General features: G+C 37.1%; 1 protein-coding gene and 1 pseudogene across 2 annotated transcripts; both read left to right on the top strand.

The window, feature by feature from the left end:
- Positions 1 to 25920, top strand: Shcbp1 (SHC binding and spindle associated 1). 2 transcript variants are annotated; one of them, XM_075986121.1, is made up of 13 exons: positions 1 to 168; positions 4827 to 4994; positions 5119 to 5234; positions 8402 to 8610; positions 11923 to 12015; positions 13929 to 14162; positions 14273 to 14441; positions 14735 to 14855; positions 18733 to 18864; positions 21728 to 21846; positions 23068 to 23154; positions 23670 to 23811; positions 25030 to 25920. In XM_075986121.1, exons 1-13 carry the CDS (start codon positions 63 to 65, stop codon positions 25341 to 25343), a joined length of 2010 nt encoding a protein of 669 aa, XP_075842236.1. In that variant the 5' UTR covers positions 1 to 62; the 3' UTR covers positions 25344 to 25920. The 2 variants fall into 2 exon arrangements, with proteins under 2 accessions (XP_075842236.1, XP_075842237.1); XM_075986122.1 differs by having other exon boundaries at positions 52 to 168; positions 18733 to 18801; positions 25030 to 25479.
- LOC142856687 (zinc finger protein 431 pseudogene) lies at positions 16589 to 17177 on the top strand (annotated as a pseudogene).
- Positions 25921 to 27130: the final 1210 nt, after the last annotated feature.

Here is a 27130-nt window from a genome sequence, read left to right as displayed (position 1 = left end):
ACCAGCGTCGGCGATTGCGTCATCGCATTCGGGTTCGCGGCCGCAGCCCGCGTACATTTGAAATGGCTGGAGAACTGCGGAAGAGTGGTGCGCTACTGGATCCTGAAGCCATGGTTCCAGCGAGCCCCGACTTGGCGGCCGAGGAGGATCCGGCATCCCGGCAGGAAGGTGAGCACTTCAGCCCGCGTCGGAGGACTGCCTCCACGGCTGCGGGCGGCCGGCCGTCTGCGTGGGGAGCTGTGCCAGCCAGCGCCCACTCGCCACCTCTTGACTCAGTCCGGAGAGTAGAGGGAATTGGAATCCACAAATGGAAAGGACACATGAAACTTTGTGCTCACTTTATGTGTTGAGCCAAGGTCTCATTATACATTCTCCTTTTTGAAAAACAAGCTTGAACTCTGACGGAAGTACCTATCCTTAATACTGAAGACAGATGGCTCGCCTGCAGTCTGCAGAGCTGAACTGGAGTAGAATCCAGTAATAGAAATAACCCAGTTTTTCTCACCCTTAAGTTCTTTGTTCCTGACCTTGGAGATCCTATTTCCAATTTGATTTTTATTTGCCAATTTAAGTTCTTGCATATGCTAGAAAAGCACTCTACCACTGAGCTACATCCCCAATTCCTGTTTTTGTTTGTTTGTTTGTGTTTGTTTTGTTTTGTTTCGAGGCAGGGTCTCTACATAGCCCTGGGTGACCTACAGGCCAGCCTCGAACTCAGAGTTCCACCAGCCTTTGCTTCCCAAGTACTGGGTGGGGTTAAAGGCCTACAATACTATACCTGGCCCTTTTAATTTCTTTCTTTCGCCTCCCCCCTTTAATTTCTTAAAGCTTATTTATATTAACATGTTCAGTTATATGTGTTCTAGAATCAGTTCTGTTAAAGGGAGAAATAGGTGTGACTTAATTCTGCTACTAACCTGCTTTATGACCAGCTAAAGTTGTTTACGTACAGTTTGTCCCCAGTAGTTCTGATGTGAAAATGCAATAATATGAAGAGTCAGCTTTAAAGCACTGTAAGGAACTAAATTTTTACATTGAATATGGAATATAAGAAAGTTGAACCTACAAGCCAGGGGTGATGATGGGTACCTGTGATTCCACCACATTGGTGGTAGGAGCAGGAGAGACAGGAAAAGATCATCATTGAGAGATGTTTGCCAAAAGATACATAAAGAACAGCATGAAGACTAGAGTAGATCATAGTATTCTCACCATGTAATGAAGCTATGTGAGGTAGTAAAAAACAGTCCTTCTTGTTTTAATCGTTTTTTTAATTTAAATATAAAAACAAATGCCTTCAACCGACGACTTTATTATATTTGTTGAAAATATTTGAAATTAATGCATCAAGGACCAGTACTTGGCTGTTATTTACATTTAAGCAGATCTTTTGTATCTATCACATATAAGAAAAACATAAGAAATAGTTTCTGTAACAGCTTCTTTAGTAGTTACTCAGGCACTCCTGTGGTAGCAATTGTATCAGTTCATATCACTGCTTTGCTCTTAAAGTGTGCACTCCTGGAAAGAAGCTATGTGTGCAAAGGCTGATTGATCTTAGTGATGTAGAGAAGTTGTGGACCCTAATTGTAGTTTATCTTGGGCTACTTCAAATAGTCACTCTTTGCCCACCTCTATGTCGGATCTAATATCCCATCATTAACAGATAAGTCAGACCTAACATCCTATGACTAGCAGGTGCAGCTTTACAGCATTTTGAATGTATTAACTAGTTTCTACCAAAGGGCTAAGAATGCTATCAGAATTTGTCATTTACACTTGAGAGTTCTATGCCTACCAATAACTTGACTCTTGTTTCCACCAAAATACTTGAAAATGTCTTGATTTATGACTTTTTGTTGGTGTTTGTTCTGTTACTATAAAAAAAAAGCTTAACAAAACTGCTTCCACGCAGAAGGTAAAATTTGGCTTAACCTAAAACTGTGTTTCTGGGTATGCTGGCTAATTTTATGTTAACTTTATTCAAGCTAGAGTTATCCGAAAGGACCGAACCTCAGTTGAGAAAATGCCTCCATAAGATCCATCTGCAGGGCATTTTCTTAATTAGTGATTGACAGGGAGAGTCAGTCATTTATGGATGGTGCCATCCCTGGGCTGGTGGTCCTGGATTTCTAAGAAAGCAGACTGAGCAAGCCATGCTGATCAAGCCAGTAAGCAGTACCCCTCCATGGCCTCTGCATCAACTCCTGCCTCCAAGTTTCTACCTTGCTTGAGGTCCTACCCTCACTGCTTTTGATGATGGGTTATTATAAGGAACTATGAGTGAAATAAACTCTTTCTTCTCCAAGTTGCTTTTGGTCATGCTATTTCATGACAACAATAATAACCTTAACTAAGACAGTACTTATATTTTGCTCCAGAATAAACTCTCTTTTCCCTTCCCAAGTGGTAATTGTGTTTCTGTGTTGATAGGATGGTTTTCTTTTCTTTTTCCCCCTTCGGCTGTCAGGTCACCCTAACTGTTGGATAGTGTACACAGGATTGTCATTTTCATAGGTAGGAAAATAATACTCTGTTTGATTTCTTGTCTTTCTTTTAGGAAACAGTGTTTAGCTTCTTCTATGTGAGCTTTTAAATCTGCTTTTGTAGTTGAACTCAACATGGCAGTCATAATATCTTCATTGGAAAACTTGTCTTTGAATGAAATTGACCAATAATAGAAATCTAAAGTTCTGGCTTTACTTTGAGGAGCACTAGATCATGTGTGTACATACATCATGTGCACATAAACTTTCCCAATAATTCATGTATTCCATTTGGTTTTCATAAAATGCATATCATAAGATGTTCTTCCTATTAAGATCAGTCATGGTCTAGCAGGCCTTGATAGTCTTTGAACTTTAACTTACTCCCATGACTTTCCAAATTCCAAATAGTTAATCATACAGAATTAGTCACATTCTCTGTATTTGGGTTGATTTAGTGGTGCTGTGTTTTTATCTCGGGTGGTTTTTAAGTGTGTTTTTTGTCTTCTGACAGCACAGCACTATAAATTAGCAAGATTTTTTTTCTGTAATATATGTAGTAATTCACTGTTGTTTACAGTTTCTGGAAATCAAATGTTAAAAGCATGGCCCTGTTTCGAAAGATAAAAATGTTTCTGGACAGTTCTTCACTGCTTAAAATATGCAGATATTTTCAGTATCTGTTTCTAAAGCTCTTCTCTAACAGTTCATATGTGAAAACATCACATAACACAAAACAGTTATCTTGTTCATCAGATGGAGCTATGGCATTGATTCTTAACAGATTACAAAAATTTGTAATGAGTAGGGTTTTCTTTTATTCAGTATAAAATATTCCTTTGGAAATCTGCAACCAACAACGTTGACTTTACAGTCTTCAGCTCAATAATCATGTGCTTTAGAAATTTATCTTGTTCAGCTATGGAATAATGTTCTTTATAGAACATAAAAGCTGTGAATGGAGAACCATCTAAAGTGGAAAATCAGGAACAAGACATGGCTGCCTACTCTCTCTCCACATTTATTAAATATAGAGCGAGAGTGAGAGAGAGAGAATGAGACCAGACCTCAAAACCTGCCCCCAATGACACACCTCATCCAACAGTGCCACACCTCCTAATCCTTCCTAAATGGACCTCCGACTATGAACCAAGCATTCAGATATGAGTCTATGGGGACCTTTCTCATTATAACAATCACAGTAAGAAATGACCTTTGGGTATACTTTAATCAATAATTCTGATGGCCTCACAGACAAGGAAATGAAAAGGAGAAAACAGATGTAGGAAATAAAGGAAGGCAAGGAAAGAAAGTCTAGTAAAAGTTTCACATACCTTCACTGAGACCTCAGGAAAGCACTCTGCCAGCCTTAAGAGCTACCATTGGCATTATTTATTTAGTAATCACTTTGCTTACAAAAAAAAATCTTTGTTACATAGAAGTAGATATGCTAGTATCCAATCATAGCTTATGAAATTCAATTACACCAGCTCATGTCTAAGGTAGTTTCCATTTTCTGCTTCTTGTCATACACAGAGTCACTGAAATTAGAAATCTATCTAGTTCTAAATCAAGTAAATCTTATGCAATCTTAAGAATCTCATTCTGTTTTTTGAGGGGCCACTGACAGACTCATAGAAAATAGAGGTCTCAACATATCTTTTGAGAAGGAGTATAGGAATGTAGTTCCTTTTTTATTACTGGTTTTTTAGAAATTAATATAAGATTTTCTTGTGAATGTATGTGTGCTTGTGCGGGTTCATCTGTACCACACACATACAGCAGCTTGCATAGGCCAGAAGAGGGCATTGGGTTTCCTATAAGCTGCCACATGGGTGCTGGGAATAGAACTCTGGGCCTCTGTAAGAGTACGTGTTTTTAACTGCTGAGCTTAGTGTACTGTTTTTGCAGTGGGTAACATAAGTTTGATTCCCAGCACCCACACTGAGTGACTTACAATTGCTTGTAACTCCAGGTACAGGGCGTTCTAATACCTCTGGCCTTATACACTCACCCCCACAGACAGGCTTACACACATACAAGGAAAAAAAATATATCTTTGAAAATCAAAACCATTACCTTTGAAAAAGAACTTGTATGGCTTCCAAAATCATCACAGATAGTCACAAAAATATCTGAAATTTTCTAACTGGTTGTTTGAAGTATAATTTACATTTCAAGATGTTTAAGCTTCAATAACTAGTGATATTACTGATCATGAAAGGTTTTGTAGAGTATTCATCCTCAAAAATCCTTATTTTTATTTTGTTTGGATTATCTAAATAGACTTGCAATTAGGAACACTATCTAATAACTTTGAGTTTGTTTATGTTGTTTTAGGTTTACTCCAGGATGCAGATCCATGCAGTGATCAGAGCTGTCATGTTAAGCCAGGTGCTGCTGTAAAAACTCTTATGCCAGAAGGAAAAATTATTTTTCCACAGATTATCCCAACAAATGAACTTTTGTTTTATGAGAGATTCAGAGCCTATCAAGATTACATTTTAGGTGAGTATTTGTCTTTATATAGCTTTATTTTATAAGTAGATTGTCCTCAGATTGTCAGTTGTTCTGAGAAAATGGAGTCAAGTAAATTTATTAACTTCTCGTTCTTCTAATTCTGAATTTGTAGCTGACTGTAAGGCCTCTGAGGTAAAGGAATTCACAGTCAACTTCTTGGAAAAGGTCCTTGAACCATCTGGATGGTGGGCCGTCTGGCACACTAATGTGTTTGAGGTGCTTGTTGAGGTAAGTTGAATTCTCTTATGAAGACATTTTGCTATGCTTTCCTCTGTGTTTCGGCTTTTGTTCTCCAGGTCCTGAGTTGAATTAATCTGTTTGTTTTTAATCTTCTTTGGAATCATTGATCATTTTAAGGCTATGTGTGATAGTTTTCATAATAATGGCATCCTCATACATGTGTGGCTTACTTTGTTCTCATCTGTTGTTCTCCCCACCCACCCCTTCCACATGGTTCCCTCCTTCCCCCTTAGTTCCAGCTTCTCCTTTCTTATCACATGTATTCCTTTACCCTCTCTGTTTTATACCATTCAGATCTTTTCATGATCTCTTTCCTTATTCATATATTTTTCAATTCATTCATTGTGTGGTGCATCTGGAAGTTGGAGCATAGCTTGTGAAAATCACTTCTCTCCTTACACCTTGTAGATTCAGGGCATCAAAATCAGGTAGTCAGGCTTGGCAGCAAGCACCTTTATCAGCTGAGCCTTGCCAATCTCTCTAGATTCTTGACCACAGTTGTATAAAATATATACTTATACCAGTGAACTTTTGACATCTTCATCTGACATTTTAAATATTTCAGTGTCTGAACTTAGCAGTTGAAAAGTTGTGTTATTGGAAGTATCTTGTTACTTTTTTCCAATTATTTGTGCATTTTGTGATGAACTTTCACATCTGTTGGTTTAGTAAGTATCTTTATTTTATTTGGAGATATTACATGGACAGCTTCCTCTTGAAGTTTTAGTTTCCAATGCCACTCAGTCAGGAGAACACAAGTATGATGTCTCAACACTGAACTGTAGAAGATATAGAAATACATTTAAAATTGATTAAAGCCCACTAATACATCACTGCTGACCATAAGGAGAAAATGGGAAAACTTATGTAGAATGTGCTTTGAAGTTAAAAATTATTTAGGATAAATGTGTATATAGTAAGTTAATGAGGTAAAAGAAAGAGACTGGGAAAAGGAAAAAATAGAAGAGAAGCAAGGTTAAGTAAATGAAAAGAAGAAGGGAGGTGAGAAGTGTTAAGAGAGGAGAAGAAAAAGCAAGAAATTAGAAAGCATGAAAACGAGGAAAAAAGAAAGTTTGTTTTTACTTCCAGGGATAAGAATGTTCAAAATTATCTAAATACATGAAGAGGAATAAAAATTTAAATTTATTTTTAAAGCAAAACCAGTAAATACTACTAAAACTGTATTGCCAAAGAAAAGGGAGGGAAGGGGGTATAAGATCCCAAAAAGAGGGGAATAGATTACCCTTTAATGAAAAAGGTTCACAAACACCTGAATGTCCGAAGGGGAGTAATAAAACCATTTTTAAAAATATAGTGAAATAAAAATACAGCTGATACTATACTAAAGACAAAAGGCTGAGGCACAGTAAAATATAAGGGACAAATAATAATAGTAAAACTGGAAACTGTAATATTCACAGGGCGGGAGAGGTAGAAAGTCACTGGTCTTGTGGACTTTTATCTCCTGTGGCTTATGCTGGTGTTGGGCCTGTATTTGACAGGGTTCTGATGTTCACCACAGCGGTTTTTAATTTAGAAGTTTGCCTTTTGTCACCAGTGGGCTGTGCAAATTCTGTCAGCCTCCTGGTGTTTCCCAGTTTATACCCATGAGGTGTGGATACTTGGTAGTTATCTCTCCGATGCATTAGGAGTGTAAGAAACAGCTGCTGCACTGAACTCCTGAATAGGTTCAGCCTGTCTGTACATTAAAAGTTTTAAATATTAATCACAGCCAGGCCGCAGTGGTACACACTTTAATCCCTCGGGAGGCAAAGGTAGGTGGATCTCTGAGATCAACACCAGCCTGGTCTATAGAGAGAATTCCAGGACAGCCAGGCAGTTGCACAGAGAAACCCTGTCTTAAAAACCATAGATAGATAGATAGATAGATAGATAGATAGATAGATAGATAGATAGATAGATAGATAGATAGATAGATAGATAGATAGATAGATAGATAGATAGATAGATAGAGATGATGATGATGATAATGATGATGATGAAGAAGAAGAAGATAGATAGATAGATAGATAGATAGATAGATAGATAGATAGATAGATAGATAGATAGATAGATAGATACAGAGAGACAGACACTGTGAATCACACTGGTGAAGGGATGGAGCTGTAGTTTATAGCGGTGAATGACAGATGTGTGACTGGAGGTTGATTGCCCTGTTGAGTTCAGACTTGGGGTAGTGAGTTATTCTCAGTTGATAACTTCTACTGTTGACAGCTGAGACTAGGGCTACTTTCCTCTGCACTTTACTCCAGCATTTTTCTACTTTTCAGCATCTGACCCATCTCTCTGCATCTAGCACCCAGAACTGTCTACCATCTGGGCTTGTGGCATATGTTAAATTCAAGCTTCCTTTATTGTTCTTCATACCGAGGTCCCTGATTTTTAGCTCAGTTTCAAATAAGTAACATGGTGCCTGGCCTCTGCTCTTTAAGTCATACAGAGTAATAGAGTAGAATTCCAGAGGAATCACTGCTTTACCAAAACTCACAGCTGGTTTTAAGGCTTGTGAAAACTGTTGGCTTGTTCTGAGGTAGAATTCTTCATTCTCTTCTACTGGTACCCACCTTACTTGCCTTTTGGAGGAGGAGGCTTCTGTTTCCCCTCCAGTTGCTAAAGAACTCGATTCACCTTTTCCTCAGTACTTTTCAGCCTTCCTATCATTGCTGTTTTCGTCTACAGTGCTGTGCGTCTTTCTCTTTGAGATATTCTGTTTTTTAACATTCTGAGACTTTTTTTCACTGTGTCTCAGAGAAGCAGTTTCTTTTCTGCCATCTTACCCAGAAATCTTCTTGTTTATTTCTCACCTTGATTTCTGGCTGAGGCTAAGAACCAGTTCTGTTTTCTTTATTCTTAAAAGGCATACTAACCCATTTCATACTATAAAAAGTAGATTAAGCCTGGCGGTGGTGGTGCACGTCTTTAATCCCAGCACTCAGGAGGCAGAGGCAGGCGGATCTCTGTGAGTTCAAGACCAGCCTGGTCTACAAGAGTTAGTTCCAAGACAGGCTCCAAAGCTACAGAGAAAAACTTGCCTCAAAAAAACAAAAAAAACTAGGTTATAAAGAGTATTTTATACGTGTGTTTCAATTTTGATTTCTGGGTATTAAAATGAATAACATTACTTTGAATTTCAGGTTACAAATGTGGACTTTTCAGCTTTGAAGGCAGTAGTGAGACTCGCAGAGCCCTGCGTCTATGAATCCAAACTGAGCACTTTTACCTTGGCGAATGTGAAGGAGCTTTTGGACCTGAAGGAGTTTCAGCTGCCTCTGCAGGAGTTGTGGGTGGTGTCGGATGGCTCACGTGAATTTCACCAGATGGCACTTGCGATTGAACATGTCAGGTAGAAAGGAATGTCGAAGTGACCCTGTGGTCAGAACTATAACTTAAGTGAAATAATTCTGGCCCTTTTCTGTCATGATACTTAAACCTGAGTCCTTATGACTCCTAGGAAATGTTTTCACCCCTGAGCCACACATCCACGCCCTAGGAAAATCTTTTAAAAATTAAACAGAAATTTTAATATACCGTATCACTTCTAACTCATTGAAAAGTTGAAAAATGTGCATGGAGTTCTTGGTTATCATTCAGATTCTTCAAGTGTTGACAAAATATAAAGGATTCTTAATTTTATGAATTTAGAAACTCCCTTCTGTAGGGAATATTTCTCTGTCCTGCCAGCCAGCTCCTAAATAAACAATTAATTATGAAAGCTCAGCTAATAGCTCGAGCTTGTTTGTAACCTGCTCTTATAACTTAAATTTACTCATTCCTATTCATTTATGTGCTGCCACATGGCTAATGGCTTGTTATTTTATACCCTACATGTCCTGCTTTTTCTGAGTCTGGCTGGCGTGTCTTCCCCCCCTTCCCTTTTTTTATTTCCAGTCTTCTCTGCCCCGAAAATCCTGTGTAGCTGTTGGCCCTTTAACTTTTCAGTAAACCAATCACAGTAACATATTTTTGCACAGTGTAAAGGAATATTCCACAACTGGCTTTTAAGTCATGAATGCTAAGGCTTGTGGTTGGTAAATTTTGAATGTAATAGGACAGAAAAAAAAATGAAAGGTGAGAAAATAGATATGGTATATTTTGGTATGGTAGTAAGTCTTAGTTGTCTAAACAAATTATCTTTGACAAATAAAATTCCAAAGAAATATACATTTGAAAAGATATTAAGAATGATAAAATTAGCTAGGAACTGGAAGATTAGGTAATGTGATATCAGTCATTGTTTTGTGTTTCGTAGTCTAAAAAGGTACTTTGTACTTTTGATTCCTTTAGTGGTTTAAACTGATTTTACTGAGTCCTCCCTAACACCCAGACTTACTATGCTCAGATTGACCTTATCAAACAAAGCAAGACCCCCAAAAAGTGATTAGCACCTACACTTTTATATACATGACTGGAAATGAGAGTGAGTACTAAAAGAATTACTGTGTTGAGATGACTGTTCATGGTTGTTTCTTAGAGAAAGACATATGAACTTGAATCTGAAACGTTAGCTAGGGAAGCAGGACAGGTACAGGATGTCAGTGAGATTAAGATGTTCAGAACACAGTCCTAGGAGAAACCAGAGTGGATATTTTTGTAGATCAGAAGGTACAGAGTTTGTCAGTCAGTTATTTCTATAAGAGACCAGTGGGAGAACGCTGAAAAGTATTCACTGTTTCTGTAAAACAAAAGCAGGGAGATGGAATAGGGAGGTCAGTTAAGAAGCATGGTCAGGAGAAGCAAACATAGGTGCTTGCACTAGAGCGGGGCATTCATAGGACAGGACAGAAACTGAGAAAGAGCATCTAGGACTTGAGCATCTAAGGAGGCTGATGTGTGAGTCCTGTGTGAGGCCCATTCTAGTTTTCTGCTTTGAAAGAGTAAACACTGGAAGAGATGCACAGTGACTGATGCATATGTATCTAGTACTGTGTTAGTATGGGTAACATTGAGCTAGATAAAAAATTTAAATATATTTACCAAGTAGAGAAAGTAGGAGGCATTTGACCAACATATTACAAGGGAATATGAAAGAATATGTGAAATTGGGAGTTTGCATGTAAGGGATTTAAAGCTTACATGCTTTAAAAGCAGAAGTGCTTTAAAGATACATGCTCAAAATGAACTAATAGTATGTCTGAGATTTAGAAATCCAGTGTGAACATGATACAGGAGAGAAGATGGATAAGTAAGTGACTTGGGTAGAAGGGGGGGATTACCTGAATTGATCATTTTTGAACTTGCTGTTCATATTGTCTGTGTTTTCTTTTATCATATATGTTTGAAATTTTTCTATAATATGTTAACACATCTGGGGAGTTTTAAAGAAAATATAGATCTTTCTTTCCCTTCTGAGATTCTGATTTATTGATTTAGATTAAGTTTTTGTTGTTTTGTTTTTGAGATAGACTCACTATGTAAACCTTGCTAACTTGGAACTTAGTATGTAGACCAGGTTGGCCTCAAATTCACAGAGATCTACTTGCTTCTGCCTCCCAAGTACTAGGACTAAAGATATACACCACCACCCAACTAGGAAATCTAAGTCTTGAAAGTATACCGGGGACTCTAATGTGTAGTCGTGGTTGGGATCTAATGCTTTATTTTATATCTCTATATCATCACATTCACTGCTTTAATAAAAGCAATAGATCTTACCAGTAAGTACTAGATTTATATCTGTTGTTATATCTTATCCCTTGTCTCTGAAAGAAGGAAATATTACATTGATTTACCCATGGGACATTACTCATTTAGAGGCCAAATCAGCATTTCACCTGAAATACATTTAAAACAACTTTTATTTAAACCCCAATTTCTTTCTTTACTAACTAAACAAATGACATGCCATCTATCAAGTTACTGATGGTCAGCAGATAGTTGTGTTGCAATGTAATGATGACACACACCTATAATATCAGCACTCATGAGACGGGGGATTAAGGGTTCAAAGCCAGCTTGGACTATAGTACACAATTGTGTCTCAAAATGCTAAACAGACAAAACCTAGCCCCACTTTAAAAAAAAAACAGACAAAGAAACAAATCACCCTAACAACAATATTACAATATTGTAGAGAAACTTATTTGAGGGTCTTTATTTTATGTGACTCATGAATGTCAACTGTAGCAAATATCCAAAATTGACATATCTTAGAAAATAATGTTTACTTGATTTGTTGGCAGGTAGGATTGCTTTGATTTCCTGTTTATCTCTCACTTTTTCATAATTCCAGCTGTTAAGACATAAAAATCTTTAAGACATATAAAACTAAGATTTTATACCTTTTTGTTATGACACAGTACCCCAACAAAAGCAACTTAGTTGGAAAAGGGTTTCTTTTAGCTTGCTGTTCATAGACATAGCCCATCATAGTAAGGAAGGTAGCAGCAGTATGGTGCCATCCCCAAACCTTGTATAGGCATGGTGGAAGCAGAGAAATAACCGAAAGTATAGCCATGCTAAAACCTTAAAGCCTTGTGCCCCATCTTTCTTTCAACAAGACTCGATCTAAACATGTCCAAACCTTCCCAAACATTGCCACCTGCTAAGAACCAAGTGTTAACCCACTTGAGCCTATGGTAGACATCTCATATTCAAACCACAGCACCTACCTTTTGAACCAGCAATTAAATTTGATTGATATTAAGCTTCTTTTCAGGTTTTTCTACAAAAACATTTGGAGGAGTTGGGATGAAGAAGAGGAGGATGAGTATGATTATTTTGTCAGATGTGTTGAACCTCGATTGAGATTGTAAGTATTTATTACTGATGTGATAGACACACACACACACAGGAGCTTCTGTTGCACCAATAGTGTAATCATGCCAAGTTATTAAAAAAGCATTGTGGGAAAACAGACGCCTGCATTGTGTGTGTATACATGTACACTTTTTGTTTGTTTTGGTTTTGGGGTTTTGGTTTTTCGAGACAGGGTTTCTCCGTATGTAGCTTTGGAGCCTGTCCTGGAGCTAGCCCTTGTAGACCAGGCTGGCCCCGAACTCACAGAGATCTGCCTGCCTCTGCCTCCTGAGTGCTGGGATTAAGGGCGTGCACCACCACCGCCCGGCTTACATGAACACTTGTAGTCTGACTTTTTTTGATTTTGTTTGTTCGTTCGTTTTGAGATAGAAGCTCTATAACCCAATTTGGCTTTGAATTTGTGATTGTCCTACCTCAGTCCCACTAGTATTGTGATAATAGCCTATGCCACCATGCCTGGCTGTTTTTGAACTAAAATTAACTTAAAAATAGAGTTTTAAGAATTCCATATCAAAAGCTTGTAAATCTGAATTGTTGGGATATAGGCTGTTCCAAGACTTCCTCAGAGGCCCCAATGAAAAGAAAAAGGGAACAGGGAACTCTAGTTCTGTGTCCTTACCCAGGGGTAAACTTGGCAAGATTCCAGTATAGGACTGATGCCAGGGCCTTGAAGGAGTTACGATTTTGGCTCCTGGAAACCTGGCTTTCCCTTCTGAAGAGCTTTGGTTATCGGTATCTGTAAAGGTTGCTGTATCTGAGGAAGTATCTGTTTTCTTTGTCAACATTATCTAATTTAGTTCTCTGCTGTCCTTGGCCATTTGGCCCCTTTCAAACAGCGTATAAGATGCTCTACTTTTTAATAAACTTGCTTGAAATAAGTTATCAGCTTATGAAAGACCTGGTTCCAACAATCTGTCTCCTGTATTTCTCATTTCTCCCCCTGCATCTCGACACCTAGCCGTTTGGGACCCTTAATACTGTGTATTCAGTTCACTGAATAAGATTGAACTGAGCTAGGATTATGAATCCTAGATATTGTTAAGAGACTGAATATTTTCTAAGTTTGTTCTGGTTGTTCTTAAGCAGCAATGGTTAATTTTAATAGATGTGAAATTTAATTATAGACAAATATCATATGTATCTGGCATATTTGATCTTTACCTGAAGAAAAAAAATGTTCTGATTTGACACTCTTGCATGTACTAACAATGATTATTTAATATGGTATTGAGAACCCAAGGGATAATTTGTTGTTGTTGTTGTTGTTGTTGTTGTTGTTGTTGTTGTTGTTGTTGTTGTTATGGAGAAGAAACTATGACACTTGATGGAGAAAATGATATGATAGAAATGTTGGCAGTGCATGGGAAAAGTTTCCTGTGCTTATAGAAGAGCTGTCCAATAGGCAACATTTAAAAGTAATCAAACCATATTGTTTTGATTTTATATTATGTGTGTTTTGCCTTTCTAACTCAAAATATGCTATGCAAAAACGTAGGGAGCTGATATACAACTGTTGGTGTATTATTTCCAGACTTCAAAGTATCCATATAATAAGAAATGTGCTAATTAACATGGTTGCAGACATGCTAAGAGACTTTCTTTAAAACTTGAACTTGATTTTCGCAGTTCGATCTGACACATCAATCAGTAATGGTCCCTGATTTGTTGTTTGGAAAGTGGATTTGCAGATTATCTTTAGATATAGGTTAACTAAAGAGGAAGAATAAAAAAGTAAGAAGTGACCTAAGAATGGTGACTTGCAGACAAAGAGAGTTCTAAAAATAATGGTAAAATAAGCTGAATCTAAAAAAAATAAGCTGAGTTTTGGAGGAGTAAATCAAATCCTAATGATAGGAAAATGTATTAGAAAAGGGAATGGATTTCAATTTGCTTTTAATCTTTCAGGTATTATGATATACTTGAAGATAGAGTTCCTTCAGGACTGATTGTTGACTACCATAATCTGTTGTCTCAATGTGAAGAGAGTTATAGGAAATTTTTAAATCTGAGAAGCAGTTTGTCAAATTGCAGTTCTGATTCTGAGCAAGAAAATATCTCCATGGTGGAAGGGTTAAATTTGTATTCAGAGATTGAACAGTTGAAACAGAAGCTAAAACTCATTGAGAATCCTTTGTTGAGGTATGTGTCTTACTGTTTTTAATTATTTAGCATATCATCTTACTAGCTATCTTAGTGAGAACTGATGGCTCTTGTTTTTTGGTTTTGTTTTTTGTTTGTTTGTTTTTAAGATATGTTTTTGGTTATCAGAAGAATTCTAATATCCAAGCCAAGGGTGCTCGTCAAAACGGCCAGAAGGTCACCCATGTGGTTTCCTCCACCATGAAGACAGGTCTGCTGCGGTCTCTATTCAGGGACAGGTTTTGTGAGGAGTCTTGCAGAGAAGAAACAGAAATTCAGGTAAAAAAAAAAAATGATTGCTCTAAGTAACTGCTTTTGATTAATTCCAAGTGTTCATCAATTCTACAAAGTGTTTGCAGGAAGTTTCTGGAGTTGGTTTTCTGTGAGATCCAAATAGTAAAGCACTGTTCTTTTTCAGTGATGGCAATGCAGAGGTGCACACTGAGCTAAATGCACTATTGAAAAGATAAATAAAAACAAAGTTCAGATTCATTTTCAAATGAGACATGAAGGTGCTTGAAGTAACCCAAGTGACTTTGGGAAATGTATATTTATAATGTGTTGTTTTCTAGTTTCATAGTGATCTTTTATCTGCTATAAATGCCTGCCACGAGGGTGACACCGTCATTATTTGTCCCGGTCATTATGTGGTTCATGGCGCTTGCTCCATAACTGACTCCATTGAGTTGGAAGGTGAGTATGGAAGATCATAACCAAACTTTCACTCATAGTAAGTAACTGTAAATTGGTGATCTTGATTAAATCCATAATTCAACCCATCTGATTTCAAGTGAGGTGCTTTGACACATTAAGGATATTTAAATCATGTAAGAAATTAACCCAATGTTTAAACAGTTTGAATCATGGGTGTTTATAAAGTCTAGGTTCCAGAAGATTGATAGTTTATAGAATGGAAATATATATCTTACAAAGTAGTGGGTTTCCTTATGACGTTCATACATGTTTGGTTTTCACTTACTCTTGCCACAATCTCTGCCTGTCACTATCTCCTGCTTCCCTGTTCGTGTTTTAACCCTTGGATCCCTAGTACTCCCCCTTCTACTTTCATATCACATGTGTTCTATTATTTCTCACACCCATCCTTTTGTGACATATACATACATCCCTTCCATCTAAATACAAATATATAAAAATTAAAAGCTAAGATACACATATAAGAGAAAATGAGGTGTTTGTCTTTCTGGAGTCTGGATTATCTCACTTAATATTTTCTTCTTCCATTTACCTGTGAACTTTATAATTTCATATCTTTTTATGTATGTGTATTGTATATATGTATCACAATTTCATTATCCATTATCAGTAGATAGATATCTAGTCTATTTTTTTCCATTATAAATGGAACAGCAATAAATATGGATGAACAAGTATCTCTTTAGAAGGTTTGAAGAGTTCTTTGAGTGTATGTCTGGGGGTGGATATAGCAGGATCATATGTTGGGTGTTTTTAGCGTCTTGAGAAACTCTCATATTGATTTCCATAGTGCATATTACATTCCCACTAATAGTGAATAAGAATTTCTCTTTACACATCTTCACCCGCATTTGTTGTCATTCGTTTTCTTAAGAATGGTCTTTCTAACTATGGTGAGATAAAATCTCAGGGTTGTTTTTAATTTGCATTTCCCTAATGGCTAAGAATATTAAATACTTTTAAAGATATTTATTGGTACTTTTAAAGATATTTATTGGACATTTGCAACTCTTCTTTGAACATTCTCTTTTTAGTTTCATGGTCTGCTTTTTCATTGAGTTGCTTGTTTTGTTTTAGTATTTTGAGTGTATGTATATATATGTGTATATATATAAAATATCTTTTGAGTAGATATATATTATCTTTTTAATGTATAGCTGAAAAATATTTTCTCCCATTTTGAAGGGTACATTTTCCTTCAATTAACGGGACCCTTTGCTGCCTGGAAGCTTTTTAATTTCATGAGGGCAAAGTTATTGTTTGTTAATCTTATTTCCTTGAATACATAGAATCCTTACCTATGCATAGTTCTTGGAGCTTCCCGTCTTTATTCCTCTAACACTTTCAGAGTCTTAGTTGTTATGTTTAGACCTTTAATCCATTTATAATTTTTTTTCTGTCCAGGGTGAGCAATAAACATCTACTTTCATTCTTCTATATGTGTGTACTTTTTCCAGGCACACTTGTTAAAGAAACTGTCTTTTTTACAATGAATAGTTTTGGCACCTTTGCCAAAAATCAAGTGACCGTTGCTCCATGAGTTTGTATCTGGATCTTACTCACCAGTACCATGTTGTTTTCTGTAAATGGTGATTTAAAAAAAAACAAAACTCATTAGTCCCTTGGCTTTACTAGGACTCTTTTAAAAACATACACACACACACACACACATATTACTTATTTATTTTCCTTGTTTGACAGTTTCATATATATCTGTTCTGATATGACTTTATTCATCCTCTCTTGCCTTTTATCATCTCTTCTTTTCTATCTGAGCTATTTCTGCTTCCTACGTAGTACCCTAATGGCTACAACATTACAGAAAATGATAAGCCCTTCCTCTTCAGCAATCATTGCCAGTCATTAGCTCCTCAGGAAGGAATGAAGTTTCGTCTGTCCAATATAGAAAACTGAACAGTTCAGACCAGTTGTTTCCTGTGCTGTGGTGAAGTTGCTGCTCCAGGGAGATGATGAACTGAGAGATTTGGCGATCTGGGGAACCACAACATGAAGGCAGTGACTTATGATGATATGCATATCAACTTCACTGAGGAAGAATGGAATTTGCTGGATCCTTCCCAGAAGAATCTCTACAAAGATGTGAGGCTGGAGACCTACAGGAACCTCACTACTATAGGATACATTTGGGAAGAACATAATAGTAAAGAACATTGTCAACATTCTAGAAGACAAAATAATTCTGGAAAGAAACTTTCAGTGACTCCTCAATGTGTTAAAGCCTTGGCATATGACAGTCAGCTTCAGAGGAATAAAAGAACACATGATATTGAGAATCCCTAAAAAAAAAAAAAAAAAAAACTGAACAGTTCAGTCTTGTATAAATATACAAAAATGCTGTTTGTTCATGGTTACAGTGGCCATGCCTTATGTGAATCGCAGCAGTTCATGATACTCTTTTAATCTTCTGATTCTTAAATTATTTAGTGCCCTGTTCCCTAATCCTTGGATGGCAGTTGTTGCAGCAGAGGTTGATATAAATGTCACTTAGCGGTCATGTATTCTTAACAGTGTGACCAGATATGTGTCTTCCTCTTTGCAAAGGATAACATCACATTTAGAAAGCAGTTTGAGCGTGTTCATATATGGAGACAAGGGTAGCATCCTCTTCCTTTGGGCCCATGAGCTTCTCAGCCATAGGAATTTGGCTAGGTTTATAGAACCAGCTATGTAATCTATCAGGAGAAGCAAACCCTGCATCCATTCACAAAGCAGTTAGCTATTGCCAAGATAGTCATTCTGCCATTGTATTAGTGAGCATATTCTGTCTGGCCAGTGTGTGTTATTGTATGCATATTCTACAAATGGGGGAGACTGTTGATAAGATTTTTCCCTTAACAGTCTGGATAACGCCCCCTGGTACTGTGAACCCTAGCCAGCTCTGCACAGTCCATATCATTTTCTGTGTCCTTTAACAAAAGTGTGTTACACTCAAGTTCTGGTGAGTGGCTATGAGTAGTGACAATGGGCTGTGTTCTTTTTGGGACTTCTGAGACATTTCTGGTCAACAGGTCATAGGGCAGTACACCACTTCTGGTACTAGGCTCTTGTTTAAAAGCTTATAACTTCTGTGAGCAGCATTATACATACACGAGGGTACTTCCCTTTCAAACTTGCTTTTCATTTAAATTCTTTTTCAAACTTGCTTTTAATTTAAATTCTTTAAGGTATTTTTTTTTTTACTTTATAAAGTACTATTTCTATATAGCTTTTATTACTTCCTTAGTTTTGTTTCCATTTTTCCTATCTTCCCAGTATCCCCATATCCCTACCCGAACCTACCCCCCACTTTCATGTCACTGCTTTTAGTACCTCCTCCCGTAGTGCTTCCTCTGTCCATGGCATCTTGCTAGTGTCTATAGGGAGTTTTAATTTTTAAAAATAAAATCTAGGGGCTGGAGAGATGGCTCAGAGGTTAAGAGCATTGCCTGCTCTTCCAAAGGTCCTGAGTTCAATTCCTGGCAACCACATGGTGGCTCACAACCATCTGTAATGAGGTCTGGTGCCCTCTTCTGGCCTGCAGTCATACACACAGACAGAATATTGTATACATAATAAATAAATAAATAAATATTTTTAAAAAGTCTAAATTTAGAAACTGTATACAAGAAAGAAAATAAGAGTTTCCATTTCTGGGCCTAGGTTACTCGGTGTAATACTTTCCAGTTCCACTCATTTTCCTGCAAATTTCATATTGTTTTTGGCCATATGGAATTCCATTATGCATATGTACTTTATTTTCATTGTCCATTTGTCTGTTAGACATTTAGATCATCTTAATTTTTTGTATGTAGACAGTTCTCTTAACTTTTCTTAAATGTTTTACTCTCTTCCTTAGGATATGGTCTACCAGATGACATTGTCATAGAAAAGAGGGGCAAAGGAGATACTTTTATGGATTGCATGGGTATGAATGTTAAAATTTCAAGCATAAAATTTATTCAGCATGATTCTGTAGAAGGAATCTTAAGTAAGTATCTGGATATTTGGTGTATTATTTGTTTTGAGCGTTGAGAGAAAAGTTTTCATGGAAGATAAAATTTAAAACCACTTGCATATTGGCTGGTTAATACTTCATGTTCATAGTCATGACGATTTAGGGATCCTCATAGTGAGAAATAACTCAGTTTATTCTTGGAAACTTATTTATTTCTTTTCTATTAGTGTTTTGTTGTGGTGATTTGGTTTGGTTTTTGAGACAGGCTATCACTCTGAACCTAGCCATCATGGCAAATGGCAATCCTGCCTCAGCCTCCTGAACCCCGAGTTTATAAACATGCCTTACTACATCTCATACTAGGATAACAGTGTTCGAGTGATAGAACCCTTTACATATTTCGTAGTAGTAGATAATTAGATTTTTAGATTCTATCCTTATAGGATCAGATTAGTTTCCCTGGAGTATGTTCTTATAAGAATGAACGTGCTACCTCCGTACTCTTTGTTGCTGGTACATGTGCCCCTTCTACATGCAGTTCCTTTTCCTTTGTGCCTCTACATTGTAACATATCTGGGGAGCTCTTATCAGATACCATTGTGTTCTGAGTTTACGGATACTAGACGTGTGTGAGGAATTTTGTTATAGACACACCAAAAAGACCAAGACATTGCTCTAGTATTTGTTTTATGGGGTATGCATTCACCTGTTTTCAAGGTCCTTTTCATTTTCGAAGGTACCCAACAAAGCTGTTCATTGATATATATGTATCAGTAATAATAAAAGAATATTATATACATTTTTATAATGAATATGCGCTTTTGCATTTCTTAGATCAAGTTGTTCGTGTGTGTGTGTGTGTGAGAGAGAGAATGTGGGTACCTACCATTCTGTGACTGGGGCAGGGCAGTCAGAAACCAACTTTATGTGTCAGTCATTGTAGAAGGAGGCTGCTCATTCGTTTTCCAGCCACCCAGACACATAACCACACATAAACTGTATGAATTAAAACACTGCTTGGCCCATTAGCTTGTGCTTTCTAGCTAGTTCTTACATCTTAACCCATTTCTATTTTATATTTTACCATAAGGCTCATTATTTACCTGGGTGTCTGTCTCCTTTGGCAGCTACATGGCTTCTCACTAACTTCGCCTTCTTTCCTCCTCTCTCTGCTTGGAATTTTCATCCTTCTCTATTTTAATAATCCACTGGCCGAGACAGCTTTGTTCATTAACCAGTAAGAGCAACACATGCAGGACTTCCCACACCAAGTCATCATCTTCCACCTTGTCAGAGGCAGGATCTCTTTATTGTTAACTGATGTTTATACCAGGGTAGCTGGCCTGGGATCTTTTGGGGATTCTCTTGTGTCTACTTCTCATCTTACTATAGGATCGCTGAGATTACCTGTGTGCATTACTGCGCCTGGCTTTACCTGGTTCTGGGCATATAAACTTAGGTCCTCATACTTAGCAAGTTCTTTAGCCACTAAACCAGTCATTTATTATTAAAAATATTGCCTTTAGTTTTTAGAAAATAACTCAAAACAGGTACTGCTTCATATTTTATGAGTTTGTAACGTGTAACAAAATTTAAATGTTACTTTGAAAAATATCTTATTGTATGATTATGGTCTAAGCCCTCACAGATTGTACAATCTTCCTGCTTTTGCATTCCATTTTGGAGACATCAGCCATCTTAACCTTCATCATAACCCTGATAAACTTTCTGGTTTTCCCTTCTGGGAGCATCCAGTTGTTTATCTTTTATATAGAAATCCTTATTGAATAAAAATTATTCCATCTTTATAGCTGTTTACCTCTTTTACTTACTGTTTTTTTTTTCTTAATATCATGGCACATGTGCTTGATTATTGAGAGTAGGCACTGAAAAGCAAAACTAAAAAAAAGAAAAAGTAATCTAAATCAGTAGCAGTAACATGGTGATTTTGAGTTTATTCTCAGCAGGAAGCCTGTCAGCTTCAGGAAAGGGTGTGGACTAATTGTTTACATTTAGAACTCTTAAGAGACCATAGTGTTCTTAGAATTTAAACTTTATTTTTTATAACTGCCTATAGTTTAACCTGTTTTTATCCACATCTTGCTTGAAAAATTATGGTGGATTTTGCTTTAAGGTTGATGTCAACCTGTTGGCTGCTTTCAGCCAGTATTGCCATGGCATATACATAAACACATACATTATACGGTCAGAGACCTGAAATAACTCGTAACTTAAAGCTATGCATTAATGCAGTAGCTTAAATTGTAAAAGCTGGTTACATGGGAAGTTCAGGGCAAGTAAAGTTGGTTACACTGTTCTCTTAAAGGTCAGTATGATAGTTTGAATGAGAATGGCCCCCATTGGCTATTTGAACCATGCTTCCCAGTTGGTGGTCTGTTGGGAAGGGCTAGAAGGTATGGTCTTGAAGGTGTGTTATTGGCAGTGGACCTTAAAGTTTCAAAAGCCCACGTCAGGCCTGCTTTCTGCCTGATCAGGATGTAAAAATCTCATCTACTTCTCTAGCACCGTGCCTCCCTATCTGCCACCATGCTTCTCGTTGTAATAATATACTAACCCTCCAAAACTGCTAAGCAAACCCCTGATTAAATGCTTTCTCTTATTTCTCTTATAAGAGTTACCTTGCTCATGATAAAGCACTGGAACAGTGACCAAGACAGCAGATTAATTGTAAATAGGCTGACTACACAACAGGATAGGTTAAGGACATAGACTTAAATGATATTAACACATATTATTAACTTGACTGCAAAGTGCATCAAAAGTGTTTGGGAAGTCAAGAGATATCTTTATAAATCACAACATCTAATGTTAACTGTAAACTGTTTGTGATATTGGTATATCACTTAAAGCAGTTGAATTGATATTTTTGTTACAGTCATTCATCATGGCAAGACCACACTGGAAAACTGCGTACTGCAATGTGAAACTACAGGAGTCACAGTGCGCACATCAGCAGAGCTTTTCATGAAGAACTCAGATGTATATGGTGCCAAGGTATTGCTTTGTCTTTAGGAAGAAGTAGTTATGGTGTTTAAGTTCAAAATAAATCAAACAAATAAGACACCAAGATGTAAATCTATTTCTTCAAGGAAATTCAGACATTAATAATCTAGTCATCTAAAATTTGGGTGGTTATTAAACATAAGGCCTCTATAGCATTTTATAAACAAGGCACTGGGAGGGAAAATGATTATCTAACTTTCCCTATGATAACCTTAAGAAGGATAGACCCTTAAGATTATATCCTCGTGGGACTAGAGAGGTGGCTTGGTGACTAAGAGGACCCGGGTTCAGTTTCCAGCACCATGTCAGCAGGCTAACACCCATTTGTAACTTCTACTCCAGAGGATCTGACACCCTTTTTGTGGACTCTGGGCATCTGTACTCACATGTGCATAGGCCTTCATATATATGACAAGTTCATATTGCTAGTCTTCCTCAATCACTTTTATATTATTTTTGAGGTAGAGTCTCTCACTGAATCTGGAGCTCAGTTAGTCTGAATGACAGTGAAATCCAGTGATTCTCCTGTCTGTCCTCCTAGCACTGGAATTGCAGGTTCACACTGTTGTGCCTGGTTTTTTATGTGTCTGTTTGGGATCCAAACATTTCATGCTTGTGTTTCAGGCACTTTAGTAAACAAACCATTTTTTTCAGTTCCATAAATGTAACTTTTGAAAGTGATTAGTTATCAATAATTGCTTATCGTTGGAGTATTGCTTGGTGCCCCAATGTTGCTTGATAACGGTATGGAATAGAACTGCCTAATAAAGACCAGCAAAAAACTTGAAAAACTGAATTTGGTCCCTAAGAACCAAAATGGAAGAAGGGAGAACCAACTCCTATAAGTTATCTTCTGATTTCCACAGGTACACCATAGCATGTGTACACACACGTGTGTGTAAACTTATATACATCCACAAAATAAATAAATGTAAAAGACCTAATAAAAGTTATCTTTAAAGCTTTTTTATTTTGCATTTATGACATTTGAAAGGCTAAGAGAAGTGATAGTAATAAACCTTTATGGTTGTGTCTTTTTAAATATTTATTTGTATGTATGTGACTGTTCTTAAATATGGTTGTGAGCCACCATATGGGTACTAGGAATTAAACTCTGGGTCCTTTGGATGAGCAGCCAGTGCTCCTAACTGCTGAGCCATCTCTCCAGCCCCTACTCTTGACTTTTTAAAGTGGGTGCCTCATATTTTATAGGGTGCTGCTATAGAAATATATCCTGGGAGTAAGTGTACCCTGACTGACAATGGGATCCATCACTGCAAGGAAGGGATCCTCATTAAGGTGGGTATTGACTGAAGCATTTTTTCTAAGTGAGAATGATTTTACCTAAAATGTTAATGTGTATTTACTTCTCATGTTGTGTTATGTTATTTTGTTTTGTAAAGTATAAACAGTACATAAATTTTCAGAAAACTAGTAGTAATTAAAAGTCTTCTGATACCTGGGGTGGTGGTGGTGCACACCTTAATCCTAGCACCCGGGAGGCAGAGGCAGACAAATCCCTTAAGTTTGCGGCCAGCCAGTTCTACAGAGTGAGTTCCACTATAGCCAAGACTACATAGAGAAACTCTATTTTGAAAAACTGGGGAAAAAGAAAAGGGTCTTCCAATAATCTTATGTTATCTTTAGATCTGCAGAAATGACAGCAGCAATTACTTTAAACTCACTGCTACAACTTACTAATAAGCATAGCTTTTGTACTTTCATTTTTAGAAATAGTGTGGGGGAAAGGTAGAGAATTTATGAAACGTGTTTAATATGCCAGTTCCTTAACCTATTTGTTTTCAATGTCACAGGACTTCCTTGATGAGCATTATGATATTCCCAAAATTTCAATGATAAATAACATTATACATAACAATGAAGGCTATGGTGTTGTTTTGGTGAAGCCTACGATTTTCTGTGATCTACAGGAAAATGCCCAAGATGAAACTGATGGTATGCTATGTTTAGTAATTTGATTAAAATATGTAAATGTATTTATTGTAGGTTCGGTCCCAACACTTGGGAGAGAAGATCGAAGCCCAAAGTCATACTTAGCTATGGAGAGTCAAAGATCATTTTTGAAAACAAGCAAATAAAAAAAAACCATTGACTATGCTTGTTCGTAGAGATGTAGGAGCTTGGTGAAGCCATTATAGAAACTAAGCGTGAAAGAAACTTTCAAATTTGACTTGTTGATCTGTTTATTCAGAACTTTGGTGTGGTTCAGTGGAGGTCCCTTATTATCTTTGTCTTCTTGTAAACGTGTAAAACAAGGTGGCTTCTGTAGGTATTTGTGAAGGATAAAAGCCGGAAGAGAATTTTCCAGGTTGAAGGTTGCTTTTGCCTGGAGTGTATTGGAGTTTATATTTACTTTTCATGGATAAAAGTAACTCCCGGTCACCATTGTTCCTGGCAGTAATGGTGAATGCAGTGGAAATCTGTGAATTTCAAGCCATTGATATAAATCACTTTTAAATATCAGCCGTAAAGAAATATAAAGTATTGGTGTGGCAATGGAAATTTTGAGACAGTTTAAAGAATAGGCCTTGTCAATGTTCAGGATCCTTCCCACTCAGGGTAAAATTGAGATGTATGTTGAATAGAATGTTACCTTGAAAGCTCTGGTGGAAAAATCCTATTTCTGAGTTTCTCTTCAGCAACTAGCAAGGGGGAAAACACACACACACAAGCAAATAAGAAAAAGCAAAAAAAAAAAAAAAACTTTAAAAGCCTTAATTGTATTGCTTGGTAATAATACAAAATCTTTTTCTCATTTAATAATCATAAGAGTACCCTCTTGAGGATGGGAATCATGAAGTCAGTTAATTAGATGGTGGATTGAGAGTTCATTTAAGAAAAGTAACACTATTATAGTATTCTTTGCATCATAGCTCCCAGTGCAGAGCTTAGCTGATAATAAATGTCCAGGAAAATGTCTGTCCAGTGACTAAAATTCTAGGATGAAGAAGATAAATGAAGTTTAAAATTGGTGACCCTATTAGTGTCATGAACCTTTGCAAGAAAATTCATTGAGATTCTTATAGTAAAGAATTAGTAAAATCCTGTTATAAACTCTTGGCAGAAAATACTTGAGTCTAACAGCTTGTGTTAGAAATATCCCCTTGTTGCTTTAGACTATATATTTAACAACTTTATAATTTGTTTCCTCAGACAATACAACAGAGAGAAATAGAGAGGTAGGTGCCACTGAAGGATTAGATCTGGAAGAAATGCTTCAGTGTGTGACTAGCAAAATGGAGCTTTCTGCCGCAGCTAACTTTTCTGAACAAGCTAAGGGAAACTGTGAAATTATAAATGAACTACTTGCTACTTCCATGCAAAAAGGCCGGATGAAGAAACGATTGAGCGAACTTGGAATTGTACAAGCTGATGACAACATAATGTCACAGGAGATGTTTATTGAAATTATGGGAAACCAGTTTAAGTGGAATGGCAAAGGGAGTTTTGGCACATTTCTTTACTAATATCAATAGCTAACAAATAGTGTATTTTGAACATATCTTGAGAATCATGTTGCTTATGCAGTTTACTTCATTTGCTTCATGGCTGTATATTATATAATATGTACTTGGTTGAGCTTGTGTAAAATGTGTATTTACTTCTATCTATGTGTTTTCTTCATGGCTGTATATTATATAATATGTACCTGATTGAGCTTGTGTAAAATGTGTATTTACTTATGTTTTCTTCATGGCTGTATATTGTGTAATGTGCACTTGTTTGAGCTTGTGTAAAATATGTATTCTATCTGCATGTTTTCTTCATGGCTGTACATTATATTGCTTCATTGGGCTTGTGTAAAATATGTATCTCTATCTACATGTATTAGATACAAAGCATTTCTTTTTAAGAAAGCCACAAAAAAAACCATAAAATATGGCTGTAGGTGTAGCTCAGTAGTAGAACATGTGTCTAACATGCCCAATGCCCATGCCTATGTTTAATACCCAGCATTTCTCTTCACCTCCCTCACAAAAGGAAACTGTAGATTTCTTATCTAGAAAAGTGTGCTTTCTTAAATACACAGTTCTCTCATATTAAGCCTAGTGGTACTTTTTTTTCTTGTAAAGTCACTTCAGCATTGAAAGTGTAGAAGAAAGAGATGCAAGATATAAGAACAAGCATGCAGTAGATGTCATGTTTGCAGTGTTCTTTTGTTTGAGATAGGGCCCCTACATAGATAGCCATTGCAATCCAGAAACTTAGTGTGTAGACCATGCTAGCCTTGAACTTATTGATCTGCCTGCTTCTGCTTCCTGAGTGCTGGGATTAAAAACACATGCCATCATACCTAGCTTGGATGGAATACATTTTTATATTGAAATGTATTGTCATCAAAACAAGTAAATAACAGGTTATGGATATGAAACAAATGTCTTCAGAATCAATATTGAATATAAATGATTAATAAGAAATCATATTTTTACTACAGTATATTAATCTATTTCCCCTCTTGATGCTTTCTGCCCCCTCCCCTTTTCTATTTAAGTCAGTATCTTTTATACCTCTGCTGGTTTAAAACTGTGGTCATTAATGTCCATGAGCCTCTGATCTCCCACCTCTACCTCCCAATGCTCTTAAGATCACTGACCTGAAGCCGGGCGGTGGTGGCGCACGCCTTTAATCCCAGCACTCGGGAGGCAGAGGCAGGTGGATCTCTGTGAGTTCGAGGCCAGCCTGGTCTACAAGAGCTAGTTCCAGAACAGGCTCCAAAGCCACAGAGGAATTCTGTCTCGAAAAACCAAAAAAAAAAAAAAAAAAAAAAAAAAAAAAGATCACTGACCTGGAGCACTATTTCCCATGAAACATCTGAGGGTCACTTTGCCCCTTTCCCAGGGACTGAGTCAAAACATCAAGTAGTATGTGCATGTGTAGTTGTTAACTGAGTCAACACCTAAGGGTTATCTTGCCCCTATTCAATAACTGAGCTCTATTTGGAGAACATTCACAAGTACTCAGGGAGCTGATGGAAAGTTCCCAACATTTCAGTACGTGCTTGGGCAATTGGAGTCTGTGGAAGCGTCAGAGTGGGTGACATTAGGGACATGTTCTCCTTTTTCTCCACTATGTAATTCCCTGCTATCCCAGGATGCCTTGCAATCGGTTGGGCAGTGTGAACCATTTCTTTCTAAATGACAGGAGGGAGGTATACGTTGAGATTGCCCTCCAGAGCACTGTGGGAGACTGTGGGACAGCAGGGCATCATTGGAGCACAGGATGGAGAAGAGCAACATGGGAAGATGGAGTGGAG

The sequence above is a fragment of the Microtus pennsylvanicus genome, chromosome 9 (genome assembly GCF_037038515.1).
Source record: "Microtus pennsylvanicus isolate mMicPen1 chromosome 9, mMicPen1.hap1, whole genome shotgun sequence".
NCBI classification, from domain to species: domain Eukaryota; kingdom Metazoa; phylum Chordata; class Mammalia; order Rodentia; family Cricetidae; genus Microtus; species Microtus pennsylvanicus.
This window is presented reverse-complemented; position numbering and strand designations above follow the sequence as displayed.